General features: G+C 36.2%; 1 protein-coding gene across 5 annotated transcripts in view; it reads left to right on the top strand.

The window, feature by feature from the left end:
* The window catches only part of LOC108702971 (potassium voltage-gated channel subfamily H member 7), a 189,640-nt gene that overhangs the window by 119,928 nt on the left and 52,561 nt on the right, over positions 1-17,151 (top strand). For all 5 annotated transcript variants that reach the window (XM_018238824.2, XM_041578218.1, XM_041578219.1 and 2 more), the window contains one exon: positions 3,466-3,680. In XM_018238824.2, coding sequence (XP_018094313.1) covers positions 3,466-3,680 — 215 coding nt within the window. The remainder of the gene's footprint in view (positions 1-3,465; positions 3,681-17,151) is intronic.

Below are 17,151 nucleotides of genomic sequence, written 5' to 3'. Positions count from 1 at the left end.
AAAAGATCAGCAATTTAAATACAAACACAACACTTATTTATGCAATTTTTTAAATTTAGTACACATTATTTATTTTCAGGTTTGCATGTACTAAATATAAGATATAGCTTTGGTTATGCTTATGGTGTTATGGTAAAGTATGGCGTGACTTGGTCAATCCATGTTCCTTAAAGTTTTTGTCTGTAAAACTATTTAATATTCATAACATTGAGTACAGGGCCGGACTGGGAGTAAAAATCAGCCCTGGCAAAAAAAATCAAAGCAGCCCACACATAAATGTGTGCTGGCCTTTTACTTATACACACATATTATATATATATAAATATATATATATTGAATAAGATCCCCACTCTCAGGTCTTAAAAATAATAAAAATGTATTGTTCAATCACTTATTTTTATAATTTTTATTATTTTTAAGAACTGAGAGTGCGGATCTTATTTGCTGGATTTAGAGTTTATTTATTGATGCCACATTATTTTCATTATTGTGAGTGCTGGCTCTTTGGTGGACTGTATATATATATATATATATATATATATATATATATATATATATATATATATATATATATATATATATATATATATATATATATATATATATATATATATATATATATATATATATATATATATATATATATATATATATATATATATATATATACTTCCAGATGAGTATCCACACTCCAAGGCAAATAATTTCAGTAAAGGGAGGGGTGCACGGTAATTATGTATACACCAATTATTCTCAGACCAGCACTCCCTGTTATAAAAGTCAATAGTTTTATTGTTACATCGTATCAATGCCCGACGTTTCGGTCCGTTGGGACCTTTTTCAAGGATATTGAAAAAGGTCCCAATAGGGACCGAAACGTTGGGCATTGATACGATGTAACAATAAAATTATTGACTTTTATAACAGGGAGTGCTGGTCTGAGAATAATTGGTATATATATATATATATATATATATATATATATATATATATATATATATATATATATATATATATATATTTCACAAATTAAACGCTTGCACTCCAAACCAGTCTTCCATTAGTGAGGGTGCAGGGTCAAAGCATTATGTATAGTTAAAAAGGACCTGCACTCCATGGAAGATCAAGGTCCTTGATAAAGGCCCTAATGTGGCCCGAAACGTTGGATGCACAAGTTTGAGAAATAAAATATTGATGGTTCACTAACCATGGAGTGCGGGTCCTTTTGAACTATATATATATTTTTATATATATATATATATATATATATATATATATATATATATATATATATATATATATATATATATACATACAGTATATTATATACGCATACATATTTTACTGGCTAACATGGTACAGCAACTACATACATAAATATATATATATATATATATATATATATATATATATATATATATATATATATATATATATATATACACATATACACACATACAGAAAGGCAATGCTTGGGGAAAGTGGAAGAGTAAATTAACACTGGCAGATACAGTAGTTTGAGTAAAAATTCTATGGTTCTAACCACTATTCTCCCTGCACACAGTTTAGGTGGGGGGGGGGGGGTTCAGGGCAGAGGGGGAATCTGGAAAGCAGTCAGCCACAAACTTTTTTTTCCAAAGTGTTTTTTATTGTTTTCACACAAACATGTCATATGCATACAATAAGTAAAAACATAAACCAGCCACTAACTTACCCAGTTTTTCCAGAGCCCAGAGTGAAAGAGACAGTGGAACAGTGGGCAGGTCAAATCAATGTGAGGGTGCCTGTAGCTCTTAGGTTGTTCTGCTGTTCTGGCGCTGGTTTGCTCTCCCCTGACAAAGGAAGATCACCAGCAGGAGGCGGGCCTCAGATTGAAGATGATCGGGCAAACTTCTGTAAGTGTGCAGGAAGGAAAAGCTGCTCCTGGGTCCTAGTGGTGAGCGGTCTGCCGGCCCTGTGCTTCCCCCTCAGTCTGAGCAGCAGGGTAGTCCACAAAAATAAAATGCCTGCAGCTTACAAAAACGGGCGCAGTGTTTAATGATTGCAGTGCTGCATCAGGCAGCCGGCAGCCCATTTAAACACAGGACAGAGCGGCCCCTCGGGCATTTGCCCGAATAGGCAGGTTATCAGTCCGGGCCTGATTGAGTAGGAATAATTGAGTGCTCTTTCTTGAATATACCAGATTATCATGAAGTTATTTTACTATCTTAAGAGCCAATACAGATATATTTGAAATATGGAATACTTTTGTGCCTTGGGTTAGTACTGGTAGCCTTATTGGTCTTACCAGTGGCCTGTTTTTTATGACTACAACCATGATATGCCCAACACTGCTGGATATCAGTGTAATCCTTTTTTTTAACTCTTCTGCTTCTGTAGATCTGATTCAGTATATACTTAATATATTTTTGAATTTAATTATTTCAATATATTTGCAGTTTCAATGCTAATTAATATACTCATTTAAAACTAATTCTGTAGTAGTTCAGAATAATTCAGTAGTAACGTTGCTAAAAATCCTGAAACATATTTCATCTTGTAGCATAAAACTCAACTTATTTATTTAATGTTTCAAGCAGATTCCATCCATTCTCTGAAATAACCTTTGTGATGTTAGAGAGCCATCAATTTCCCAACAGTTTATCTTGTTTAAAGGAAAACCCCAAACAATGTTGGTCTCTATAAAAAGATATTGCATAAATCAGCTCATATGTAAAACCCTGCTTCATGTAAATAAACCATTTTCATAATAATATACTTTCTAGTAGTATGTGCAATTGGGTAATCATAAATAGAAAATTGGCATTTTAAAAAATAAAGGGATCGTACGATTTACTGTGCACACAAACATACCAACAAACCATACCGTACTTGTTAGGTCACATGAGCCAATTAACAGATGCTTCTTCCTGTTACAGTTAGGGGCAGATTTATCAAAGGTCGAAGTGAATGTTCGAAGTTAAAAATTTCGAATTTCGAAATATATTTTGGGTACTTCTACCGTCAAATAGTCCAACTGGAAGGCCCAGCCTTGAAGGTGCCTTTAAGTTAATGAAGTGATTGAAAATATCAATGAAAATATCTACTCTCACCCAAACTAACCTTCAGACTGGACTTTTGGGTGCATTTGGGAGATTAAATAGCTATTCCAATGTTTACCCTACACTGGCCTTCACTTGAGCTCCTAACATTTATTGTTTTAAGCCCACCCTAGGGGGCAACCAAAGAGTTTGACTGTGCCACATGTTTGGGTGAATGTGCAAGTGCAATAACTGATATGGAAAAACTGTTAAGGAGGTAAGTAAGTGTCAAAATGATTTCCAAGATACAATTATTTTAATTCATTGTCTTACACCCAAGACCTAAGCAAACCACCTTCTTCAGAGCTACAATTCTCATTCAGTGTTATTCTTTACTGTTATCTCATGCTTGTATTAATCACATGTTTCTTTGACCTACTTTCAGGCCCATTTAACCATATCAAGTCCAGCCTCCTGGGATCAACGTCAGACTCAAACCTGAACAAATACAGCACCATCAACAAAATACCCCAATTAACCTTGAACTTTTCAGACATAAAAAATGAAAAAAAGGCCTCATCCCCTCCTTCTTCTGAGAAAACTATTATAGCACCCAAGGTTAAAGAACGAACTCACAATGTCACAGAAAAGGTTACACAGGTAAGACAAATCATAGTAAAAAATGTCGCTAGACCTCTGAAAGGGTTTAGTCTGAGATGTTGAGTCCGCAGGGATTTGTTTCTTCTGTATTCTTTACAATGCAATAGCAAATCATTATGCAATGTTTATCTTGAGTGAAATGAATGTCACCTCTAGCTAAATATACTAAGGAAGGTTTAAAGGAGAACAAAACTTGGGTGTGCAAATTTATCAAGGATTCAGTTTAGTAACTAAAATCGCTTATCTTTTACCCAGGAGAACTGAGAATAGGGGGAAAAAAACATGGGGGAACTACGATCTGCATAAAGCAATTTGAGACATGTAAAAGATTAATGATATTATTCACTGGGGGTTGCCTAACAAATTAGCACCTCCATTTTCTCCATATATTTATTTAAAATATATATATATATATTATATATATTTTTGGCTTTCTTGACTGTACCTTGCAGTTTTGAAGTCCCAGTCCCTTAACTGCAATGCCCAGTCCTTGTGGATTGAGCCTGACACATGGAACCGACTGTTTGAAATTGGATTGGTTTACAGGATTGTCTAATGAAACTCCTGTATCTTGTGTCAAAGCAATTATCAGCAGTCCATGTAAAACGTCCCAGGAAGCAGCATGTATATCCATTTGGGTCACGGTACAAAGTGCCAGATGAGCTTGATTGAGTTTGATCTTGGTACTTCTGCAAACACACTCAAAAAAAATAAATAAATAAACAGTTACAATCTGAATCTAGGGTTCAGTCACTAATGTTGGGGGTTCCACATATAGTACTATTTGGAACGAACAGTCAGCAGTTTAAAGGAGAACTAAACCCCTCCTACCAAAAGCCCCCATAAACTTACAGGCATTGCCCCCCTCTCTCTCCCTGCGATGTGCATTAGTTTAAAAAAGAAACCCTTTAAAAAATTCTGACCCCTAAATGCAGAGACGCGCAACAACAGAGCTCCTGGTCGACATCTTCAGCTCTTCATGGTCTCTTTGACTACACAAGCTTGCCAGAACATGCGCAGTTGGGCCAAGTCAGGAATCAGCTTCAACTGCACATGCACAAATTGGCGTTGAATTACACATATATGTCAACATCTATACTTAATACATTCTATATTACTCAAATAAAATATATTATTCTCTGACAGTACAGCAGCACCAAGGCATTTCATGCTCCCTTAGGAGTGTAAATTGACTTCATTTAATTCATCCCCAGATTTTCTAATACATTATCTGAAAGACTACAATTCCCATAATGCATTTGGAATGAATAATGCACAAAAAGCAGCAGTACTGGCTTGATAATCCTAAACTTGAAATCATTTGTAGGGTAAATAATTGTTGGGTAAATTATAAGAATGTATTATAAGAATTATTATTTGTATATTAGTAAGTCAGGGGCATTTGTAACAGTCTTCAAGAAAAAAGTCTCTGTGGAAAAAAGGAAAAACCCAAATTCCAATTAGAGTTGGAGTGTGTGGTCCCCGCAGATCTCGATCAGGGATTTTTATAATTATTATTATTATTTGTATTCACTTTAATTTTCTTTATTCATGTAAAATATTGTTAATATTCTAATTATGTATTTTGAAACTATACAGCCCATCCTTTTTAAAGTTTATAAGAATATCACCAGTCTTGTTCTCTGTGACCTTATGCTTTATATAGTAGCAGAACACTGTGGTGACTTCTGATATGTTAATTTGGGATCCTGCCTATGGAGGTGGACTGTCTCACGGTTGGGGAAGTCAACATTCGTTATGTTTCCTGTATATCTGTTTTCAGAAAGCAGTGCATTGCCATTATGCCGCACATTTACTGGTTCATCCAAGTTGTCCAATTAAACATCAATTACCTTTTTTAGCACCGCTAATGGTTAACGTGCTTTGTTTCTTTGCAATCCAGTGGAATAAGTAGACATTTTAGTATGCGTTTGCATGTGGTTGGGGGTGCTCAAATGCACTTAGAGCGACCTAGTTAGTGAGGAGTGTTGTTCAAATCCTTGTGAGGTATATAATTAGATTACCAGTGCACAGATAATCCCTTTCATAATGGACTTCTATATATCTCTGCACTGGTATTCCAATTATTTACCTTTCAAGGACAAACATGGAGTTACTTCAGTTTCCCTGTTTGCCTTGTTTAATTGGATTACGTTAGCAATTCTTGATACAAATGTGTGAGTCGCAGAATGTATGCTTAATGTGGGAAATTTTATTAAAGCAACATTATCTTGGGTCTTTCCTACACCCATCCCTCATGAATACGCCACAGCTTAATGTAGGCAGTGTAATTCTCTGGGGGAATGAGAACACCTCTCGGTTAAAGAGTGCACAGACCTGCAGAAATTCACACATGTGCAGGACAGGGCTCAAAAAAACATGGAAGATTTGGCCTGTCTATAGCATTTGGCACCCTGCACTTCATTTAGTGAATGACCCCCAATGATTCGTAATGTTCTTTCTTCACCTATTGAACCGCTTAAAGCACACAGCTTAATGCCCCTTTCACATATCTCAAACCACCCTCTTGGGAATCTGGAAAACCTTTGCCACTTTGAGACTGTGGGACTTTGTAACCCCCACTCATCCCTTGAGTAGAGGCAGAATGCTCTGCAGTGCAGCACACTGTGGCCAGCGCTTTTTGTAGCATGTTGTAGCCCACTTTGCCCACAATGTACATCTCACAGCATACATACCTGAGCGGCTCTTCCATTTATACACTAGTCACATACAAGAATGAGTGAAATATCTCGCCTAATCTTGCTGTGAATAAACACCCTTAAACTATAATGGATAGTAAAAAAAATATTATGCTACTTAAAAATTGTCATGCAGTTTGAAAGACTGACACGCCAAATAATGCCCATTGACTTCAATCTGTTTGGCGACTTTTTTGCCATTTCACAGATTTTTTGCAAAGCATAATGGGTCAGATTTGCCCATCACTAAATATTAGATGTGAAAGGATTGAATATTCTAAGGCATGCTGTAGTTAATGTAGATACTGAAAATATCCTACAGTTTTTAAAAACAATAATATGCCTTTGTAATTCTTGCAAATACCCCAAATTTACCCCAAGGACCCAGTAGCGTTCGTTGAGGGGGCGGGCCCTGGTGCGTGACGCGCAGCCGGGACCCGCCCCCCCTCCGTACGCCCGCATTTGGCCGAGTTTTCAATGGCGAGCGGACTGCCGGGGGGCCCTGAGGGGGTGCGGGCCCTGGCCCGCTCGCACCCCCTGCTCCCCTGGTAGTTCCGCCACTGCAAGGACCCCCTGATGCGCGATACCCATGGCAGAGGCCCTCCCTGCCCAACCAAGAAACTGACAATAATTACACTGTCCAGGCAGCTTTAACCCTTTATAATATGTTGTAGTATACTTGAAGTTGTAGTGCAACACAATTTGATGTAACCCTCAGTAAAGCAAAAGTTTATGTCCCTTGTGTAACCGAGAGAAGGTGTTCTGTCTAACCCAAGCTTAAAGCATAGATAATAATAACTGTGTTAATCTGTGTACTTTGGGCTTGGATAATAGTGCTCTGTAGACTTGATGTGAAGACGTGGAGGTGAAAATCTGGAACTTTGTCAAAGTAATTCTGCTGAAGAATGTTGTCATGAAGGCCCCTCAGGCCTAACCCAGACAGCTCTTGGCATATCAAGCATACTAATGACTATTATGAAATATGAATGCAATGATTACAGTGAATCACAAGTCGCTCTTTGTTCACATAATCAATATTACTTTGGGTGCAATGGATTATAGATGTAGCTCCGTAAAATAGTATGCCTCTCTGATCATTAGTGTAATGAAAGTGTTCATTATTACACTATCTACTACACTTTACTTTATGTTGCATGCCTGTCTTCTTGGGAGCCTGCATACAGCTCATGTTTCTGTCTTGAATTTATAATTTCTTACAAGTATTTATAATGTTAAAAAAAAATTAATACAAACTCAGACTTTCAATTTGTGATAAAATTAGGATTAAACCCCAGTAAAAGGAAAACAGCTGCCAGTGAAACCAAAAAGAAAACAGTTCTTTCCCACTGATAACAGGATAAGATGTTTTTTATGTACATCACTAAGCATACTTTTAATATAATTCATTGGAAAACCAAGACCTTAGAGACCACACTTTGACCCTGCAAGCCATGCCCAGTATAGACATTGCTCCAGTTCCCAGAAATCCCACCTACTTTCTCTGAAGCCACGCCATTTAGGGTCTAGAAGCTAGAAATAATCTTACTTAATAGTGACATTAGCGAGACATAATTTTAGGAATGGTCAACCGAATCTTTATAGTTGTATGATTTGATGATTAAATGTAAAGCCTTTCAAGGGTATATAAACGCTGTTGCTCATCCACAATTTCCTCAGTTGTTAATAGACTACACATCCCAGCATACCTTAATATAAGTTAAAGGTATGGGCATTCTAGGAGATGTAGTCGAGCAACATTAGGGATGCATTTTTAAATCAATATTGCTCAATAAATATTTCCTTCGCTCTCCAGGGACTGCAGCTCCATTAAAATGTGAAATAATCCTCCAATGAAAATTCCAGCTGATTTGTGAAAATCTAGCTCTGTGTTTTGTGTTCCTCCCACTGGAGCTGGAGGCTTTAAGCACAGTTATACTATATACTAATAAACAGCAAGAATTTAATTACAGTGTAATATCACAAAGACAACATAAAGTAATAATCTCCATATGTAAGATTATAGCAAGATGTCTTCATAAGCAGTAATCTCATTTGTGAGTTTCCATATATATGCAACAATTTTTTGGTCATCCACTTTAGAGAAGTAGACTTGGAGGAGATTTATGGAGGCTTAGATCCCCTTTGTATAGGTAATTTGGGCTGTGAGTGTATAATATGAGCTGCCTGACTTTTTGCTGCTTCTCTGTCTTTAGATATACGTCCTGCTAAATGTTATATAATTAATTAAGATTTCATATTCCATCATTGACCAATGAGAATTCTAGCAACCATACACTATCTATGGACGCAAGATAAATATCTAGAGAGAATGCTGATTCCCAGCATTATATTAGGCATCTTGCTCTTATCTTACCTACAGAGATTTTTGTGTCATTTTGGCTTCATTATATTACACTGAAATCAGACATTTGGGATAAAGGACATGCTTGTTTAGTATTAAAAATTTGAACTCCAGTTGCAGGAACAAAGAACATGGAGCCAGATTTATCCAGATCAGCTGGGATTCTCATTGGAGAATTTCAGGTTTGGATGTTTCAATTTTTACAAATCATTAAGGCATAAATACCTTATGTTACACATTTTAAAACTGAGTGTGAAAGCTTTAACTCCTCTAGATATAGATTACAGCTATAGTAGTGGTTCTATAGTGGATTGAGGATTTTCAACAAGGATTTAGAATTCCATAGGGCATTGGCTTAGAGATAGCAAAGAAGCTTATAATTGATATTAAATGGGCCATAGCTTTGGCGTCGGACACATCATTGGGAGATTGATTCCAAGGTGCTTTGTGATTTGTGACGAATGGCTGATAAGTAGCTGAAATAAAAGGGTAAATATGCTACAAGTACAGATGCCACCACAATACTGATTGCCTAAATGTATGCTTTCCCTTTAGGGCGTATTATTGGTACCAAAATAAGCATTTGTCGCAGTATAATTTCGCATGTGAATGTTTTTATGCATATGTGGTCTTTCATTTACATTTTGGTTCCAAATGTGACAGCTCTTTAAACATGACAATTAATTCAACAAGTGTAGAAAGTTCTCATTAGAGTTGTCATGCTAATTAATTAAATATGGATTCTCATTAGAATATTGTCACTACTAGCTGACAGATCTCATGAAAAAGAATACTTACACAGAAATTCCTGGAAATTAGCATTTTCCTTGGAGAATCATTTTTTTCCATTTCATGTTTATTGTGTTTCCTAGTCTCTGTATAGTTGTATGGGATTTATATATTTAGTGTGCAAGCTAAATACATTTCAGACACATTTCAGAACAATTAGGGTACAGAACTATTTTAAGCCTAGTTAGAATTCTGCTGAGCTTTTTGTTTCAAATGATTCAAAATTGTATTATAAGAATATGGTATGCACAGTGTGTATAATAGTACAGGCAGTAAAAAAACAAACAGAGATGAGGGATGATTGAAGTCATTATTTCTTATATTTAAACTGAATGTAACATGTGTAGCAATAAATTGAGGGTTGATAAGATTTAGTAGCTGTGACATTGAACCATAAGTGGCAAGATTTTACTGGATACTTGGGGGTTTATTTATCATGATATGTTAAACAGTGGAGAATAACATCACCAGTGATGTTGGCTATAATAACAATTAGATCTATCACCAGTGATATTTTTCTCCAGTGTTTTATGCAGCATAATAAATAGGCACTTTAATGTATTAGTGCACTAAGTGGCAGGATTTGAGTTTAGTATTAAAAAGGCTGAGGAAGAGTTCCTTATGGAGGAATTCATGGATGGCATTTAGGAGTTGAAGAGCAGTTGATGTTAGGAAATGGCAATGAATGTGAGTGGAGTGGCAAGGTTTCAGCTTAGCAATGGAGATGAGGACCATATGAAGAAGAGAGCTACATGAGCTACAGAGAAGTGAAGGGTTTTTAAAGTCAGGAGAACTATTTTGTACATTATCCTTGGCTTTACAAGTTTCCATAATAAAGATTTTAACAGCAGAAAATTTAAACTGTGTTTTCTCTTGGATATTAGAAAGGATTATAGCAGCAAATATACCTTTTAAACTGCAATTCCAAAATTATGTGCTCTTGGCCGTCAGAAACAAGATAAAATATTTATAGTGAAACTTCCTTAAAGGGCACCAACCATAACTAAAATAATTTACGTAAAGATACTATGGCGCAGGTTTATCAAGTGAAAATTCGAAGTAAAAAAATTCAAATTGCAAGCTATTTTTGTGTACTTTGACTAGGGACTAGTCCAAATTTAATGTGAATTTGAAAAAAATTCAAAAATTTGAATATCGAAATTTATCATGTACTGTCTCTTTAAAACTTCAGCCTCGACCATTCTCCATTTAAAACCTGCCAAATAGCTTTTTTAGCCTATGGGGGACCTCTTAGAACCTCTATGGAGTCAATTGGTGGACTTTGAAAAATCAAAGTTTTTTTTTTTAAATACTTTGAATCGAATTTGATCGAAAAAAAAAACAAAAACAAAAAAACTCTTATTACTTCAAAATTCGACCCTTGATAAATCTGCCTCTATGTGAAAGTTCAAGAAATCCGATTTTTAAAACATTAGTAATGCTGCCACCTGTCTGGAAGTTACTGTGTGTCCTTCATTTGCATAATGGCATCACCAGCAGGGGACAAGATAGGGAAATCTCCTGATACTTCTAGTGGAGGAGTTTACTAAAGCTAGGCATTCTGGGTAGAATACTCAGGGCAATGCTACAATCTGAGCATGCTAGTGAACTCATTTGCATGTTATAGTCACAGTATGGACTCCCTCGGTGAAAGAACCAATTTGACAAAGTAAGGGATTGTTTAAAAACTGCTGTCAAAATAATTTACATGTAGTTTGATTATGTGTTAAGGTTGTACTGGTCAGATTGTTAATATGTGTTTGATTTTGGCTGTGATAGGTGTCCTTTAACTCAATTTAACCAGTTTTCAACTACACTTGAAAAACCCAAGTGAAAACACTTGGGTGAAATTGAAGTTGCACTATAAATATGTTATCATGTTTCTCAAATGGTTCTATGTTTGGAGCCAGCCAAGAGCACATCATTTTGGAATTGGAGTTGAGGAGAGCTGGAGGTGCAGATTGGAGTGGGACTAACATAGATTTGGGACTCAAAAAATTCATACAAATTGTTTTTTATACTTTATAGACTGAAATGGGAGTCATGGAGGATGGTTAGTAGTAGGTTGCAGTAGTCAAGGAAGGATAGAAGAAGGTCATAGATAGATGAGTGTTTTAGAAGTTGCTTGAGAAATAACTACTGGTATGGAATTATTAAGAGATCTGTGTCTGAATTATTATGGTTAGTGAAGGGGTATTAAATATATCTAGATATTCTCTGCTGGAGAGAGCAGAGATGTGCAACTAGACAAGTAAAAGATATGGAGGCCTTTCCATAATTCAGAGCTTTCACAGGTTTCTGGATAACGGATCTCATACCTGTATGATGACAGATTGTCACTGTTGGGGTTATTTTCTCTAAAGAAAAGGTGCTTGTGAGGGGATATTGGTTACTCTTTACAAGTACATTAGAGGACATTAAAGACAAATAGTGGGGAGATTTTTTTCACATTAAAAACAGCAAAGAATTCCACTTTTTGAAAATTAAATGTGTAGCTGCAAATGCTTTCTAGTTGTGCTATAACTATATTATCATTAATTAAAACAATAGCAGCTGTAGTGGCATATTATTAGCCTTTGTGCCTGTAAGCTCAAGACATTGAAACTGGTGTATTATTAATGCAGGGGTATGATTGATGGAGCTGAGCACTGTCTTTGAGAAGTGGATACAGATATTTTCTTTTCTTTTAATAAAACAGAACTAAAGGGGATTTATAAGTCTGCGTAATGCATGTATCATTGCATCTGTAGAATTGATTAAGAGATGTTTGCAGTTTTTCTTAATTATTGGAATAAATAGTGTCGCAATAACTGTGAAAGTGTAAAAACTTTCATTTTACCCTTATTACTACCTCTGACCCATCAGAGAAAATATTTAATCAGCTTCTATATAATGAGCTCCTCCTTATTTATAAGCCTCACAAACTAGTAGCATTTTGGGGAATGGAAGAGCTTATTATTAGGCAGGCATTCGTCCAATTTGGATAATTGGGGATTTTGTTTAGCTGAGCACTGTGACTTTAGAGCCCTAGACAGTTTTTGTTTATCTCAAATTTAAATATTCAATTTACAGTTCTAATTCAGTTCTGTACCGGCCAAATCTATTGATTCTACGTATAACACAGAGTTTTTTTATGCGTTTTTAAATTAACCTATTGAAGTAATGACAAAAAATGGCCTGCACCAGAGAAACCCCCCCCCCCCACACACACAACATTTTTGTGCCGGATTTAAACTAGGGCAAGCCTCCAGTGGGTAGGCCCATCTGCAATCACACTTACCACACCCCTCGTAGTTCCTCCACTGTTAAATGAGTAAATTCAGGCACTAAAGTATATTCTTCTGAGTGCTGATTTATGTTTTTTTAGGGACCTATTGGATTAATATGCTCCTATAGCTTTAAATCCCTACCCTTCCTCAGTTTCCCTAGTTGCTGGGCCAAAGCCCATGTATCTAGTTTATATTTGCATAAACAGTGTTATTGGCCAAGAGGTGTAATGACCACACTTAGTGCTGGGAAAGGGGTGGATCTTCCTCTTTGGCTGCTGGTGTCCTTACCTGCTGGGTGTTCACATTGAGCCTGGGTACACCAAGGTCCAGTAAAGCCAAGGGACAGCACCTTTAGTGTTTAAGTCGGGGACCAGGGAACCCCGTGAATGAGGTTAGCTAGAATCAGGTTATATCTGTTATAGACTCTCTAGGAGAGTGAGATAGGGAGTTCAGATAGAAAGAGCAGCTTTGTGCTCCGTCGAGGATCTGTAGCAGGGAGTAGCTTCCCAAGGCTCCTAGATTGCCTTTAGTTCAGGGATCACAGTGAATAGGGCATCAGGCTTAGACTTCTTCTCCCTGAATACTCCACCAGGTGGGATCTAGACCACTTTAAGGCATATCTGCTTGACTACAATGCCTCATGGGAGTCACATTCCTCAGCTGTGTCATCCATCCATCCATATGTGGGTAAACCTGGGGATATTTGTCTTGGTACAAATAAACTTCCATCTTTTGTTTCATCTTAAGAACCTCCTGGCATCCAATTATTTTCTGTTTTACATGCACAGTAGCCTGAGTGGTGTAGTTGCTCTACACCCTTAATAGAATCTTAGCGAAGGCCCTGACCTGAAGTGTTGAGTCGAAGTGTTGAGTTGCAATGCTCCCATCACTAGCTCGACATTAACTCCTTGTGGTCTGTATAGCCCAAGTTAGCGTTACAGTTTCTTTTTGTAAGATTAATATTTTCTATGCCTGACCTTTCTATCTCCTCAAGAGATTTTCTGTTATGTTCTACTCAATAACACCCACGCAGTCTTAGCTACAATCGTATTAAAAAAAGCACAAGCAAAATTCTTTTTTTATGAAAGCATGTTGAGCACTGTAGTTAACTGCATAAACTTCAATTCTACCTTGAAACTGAAACATATATGTTTACTGAAACTTTAATGTTTATACTGTGATGAAATATGAGGATATTGGATATTATATTGGAGTTCTGACTTATGCTGATGCATTGGATCTGCAGTCTTGTGCCTTTTGTTATTACAATATGCACTAAAGCTAATGTACACAGTGCACATTCTCCATCAATGTATTTTTAGCTGAGAAGAAAGCATCTAAATCAGTAATTGCTGCCTCCTATTTGCTTGAATGACACCAAATATATGCCATAGTACCATAGTCTTTAGACGGGGGTGCTTCTACAGAAAATATGTATATGGTATACATTACAGTATGCTATGTGTGGTCTCATCATTAGACTAATGTATTGTCTGTCCTCACTATTCATATTTCTATATTCATCGCTAACGGAGTGGTCACAATTAGTCACATTTTCATCTGTACCGAAACTCTGTAGCCAAGCACTGTTGTTTTCCCCTTAAATTTCATACTACATTCTCGAAATAACTGCTATAATATATTAAGTCTTAAGAGTTGGCTCAATATATCCTGAAACATTCAGCTGTTGGGAGTGAGAAATCACCTTCATGGTGTACTTTAATCATCAGAAATAATGGATATCCATAAATAGTGAAAAGAAATGGCTTCCTTTTTGACTTGATCAATATCAGGCAGTGACCTGGAAAAGCAAAACATTGCACTTCCCCGGGAGCTGCCAGAAAAGCTGCCTTTTTTCACATTTATCAATGTTATGTCTTTATTTAAAAGAAGAATTTAAATAAAATCCTGGCTCCTTCTTTGTAAATACAGTACGGTAGATATATGCAAGGGATTAAAGAAGTGACTGTAAAATAAAATATGCTGCACGTTGCATACTGCAGCTGAAAGAATGCTCTATTTAAACCTATTTTAAACTATTATTATTTGAGAAAAAAATAGTTTACATTTAGAAAAATAAATATATACATATATTTGGAACGATAAAAAAAAAATTATTGCTGTGTGCACAAAGGGAAACTGCTGTTAGAATAATACACCTACTAATAAATTTGTTTAACCAACAGCCACTATGATGTTTCTGGCTGTTTTCAGGAAATATATCCCAGGTATGGTAAGAAGGAATTATTAACTAGTATTGATTGAGGTTTTTTTTTTGTAATCAGGATTTTATTCTGGATTGTTACCTTAAAAAAACCCTTGAATCAGAAAAACCATATCACATTAATTTGCAGAAAAAAACAAGATTGCATTGTTCCATTTTTTTTTTTTTACAAATATAAATGTTACAAACTTGAAAAATAAAATAACTGTTGAAAATACACCCCCAATTGGATTTTCAAGAGTTTTTTCAGTTGATAAACCTTGGAAACATTTGAGATTGTGCCAAATTTCTCAAAATGCGAAAAGAACACATCTTGAATTGTATCAAATAGGCCCCAAACTGTAAAAATAGTAGGTTACTAACTTGATGGTTTCTGAATATATTGAAATTGCTTATTCATGATGTTTCTAAATAGTTGTGTGTAAATGTACTATACTAAGATAGTTAGAAATGTTGTCAAAATAAATCCAATTTCAGCATAATGATCAATGGTTAGTAACGTAAAATAATTATATTGTCTGAGCTGGTGAGCTTAAATTGATATTAATAGCTGCACCCCCCCCCCCCGCCTCTTACTCATTGTACCAGGGGCACAGGTTATGGCTGAAACTAGGGGTAGACAGAAGAATCACATGTCTAGGATGCAGCAGGTGGGGGGTGCTAGGGCCCTAGGCACATAGCTTTTCTGTCTCTGCTATCAGGCTGTGGATAAGGTAGGCTAGTGCAAACAATCTGCACAAGCTGGTGGGGATATAGTGAATTTGCATTCTTCCAGCATGGGATACACACAGTGAATAGGGAGCACAAGACCCATGCCCATAGAGGGGACTTGAAAGGTCACCTGAGATATTATTCTGTGTGGGTAGTTAAGGGGAGCTCTTTTCACCCTGTATCTTAAAATAAATGGGAAAGGCGATCAGTATCAGTAAACAACCTGCAGGGCACTTGGAAGACTCTCAGGCTTCATTTGTTCCAAACACATTGTTTATGACTCTGGTCCTAAAACCGCATGTTCTTTTGTTTGCAGTATCAACAATTAAAGCATTGCATCTGGGACTATGACTATGAGTGCAGGATGGCAGAAAGACAAAACAGTTCTTTCCACTGACAATTGCTGCAAATGTGTGTTCATGTACCCTGGCAGAAACACAAAGACTTCCAGATCATTCCTATTAACGTTCAGTTCTACTGGTCTAGCCAAAGCAAAATTAGTCTTCTAAACTTGTTATTGTTCTCCCTGTGCCGTGCTGGCCAATGAAGAGCTATGTTGTACCTTAAATGGACGCAATCCAGCAATAGCTTCAAGACAAACAAACTAGTACATCAGCTTTAGAAAGATATGCCCCATAAGGCAGACTGTATAAATAACATGCTGAGCCACAGTTCCTCTCTAAATTTGGTTTTGGAGTATTGCAGAACAAAATGTGTCATTGGAAGCAACCATCCAAAATCAGAGTCAAGGAGAGATTCCAAAGTGTAAAATTGCATGCTGAATACAAAATGTCCTCTTTTATATATGACAAAATAAAATATACTGCTGCTTTACTCATATTTCAGGTAGCTTTAATATTATGTTATTCTTTTTGAATTGGATATAATAGGATATAAATGTAAGTAATGTGATTCTGCCATATTGATTCTGATATCTACCTATTACATAATAATACTCCCTAGGAAAGATCACACTGAAGTTCTTTGCTTTAACAATATTCCAGTTATTTTCTCTTTCCATTCTCTTCAACTTCCTTGAATATTTTTAATAATTTTGGCTAGTTTTATCCTTTTGCTTCAGTATCGGCAAATGAGATGTAACAGTTCCAGAAATCATCAGCCAACTTGGAGGACAACTATAATGTTTCTGCAGAATTGTGCTACACTATTGCGCATATGCTGTAGCTCATTTACTTTATGCATTTTAAAAATGGAATTCAGAGGCATGAGTTTATCCCATAATCCCATTATATGGTGGCTTATCAATTTTATGATCATAATTTTGTAACTAATAAACCCCGGTCTTTGTAAATACATGCATCTGTATAGATTACTTATGTGACAGGGGACCAGGGAATGTGTATTGATCAATCTCTCTTATTTTTCTCTATGTCTGTAGTTAATTTGGCCAGATCAG

The sequence above is a fragment of the Xenopus laevis genome, chromosome 9_10S, assembly GCF_017654675.1.
Source record: "Xenopus laevis strain J_2021 chromosome 9_10S, Xenopus_laevis_v10.1, whole genome shotgun sequence".
In the NCBI taxonomy this organism is placed as follows: domain Eukaryota; kingdom Metazoa; phylum Chordata; class Amphibia; order Anura; family Pipidae; genus Xenopus; species Xenopus laevis.
This window is presented reverse-complemented; position numbering and strand designations above follow the sequence as displayed.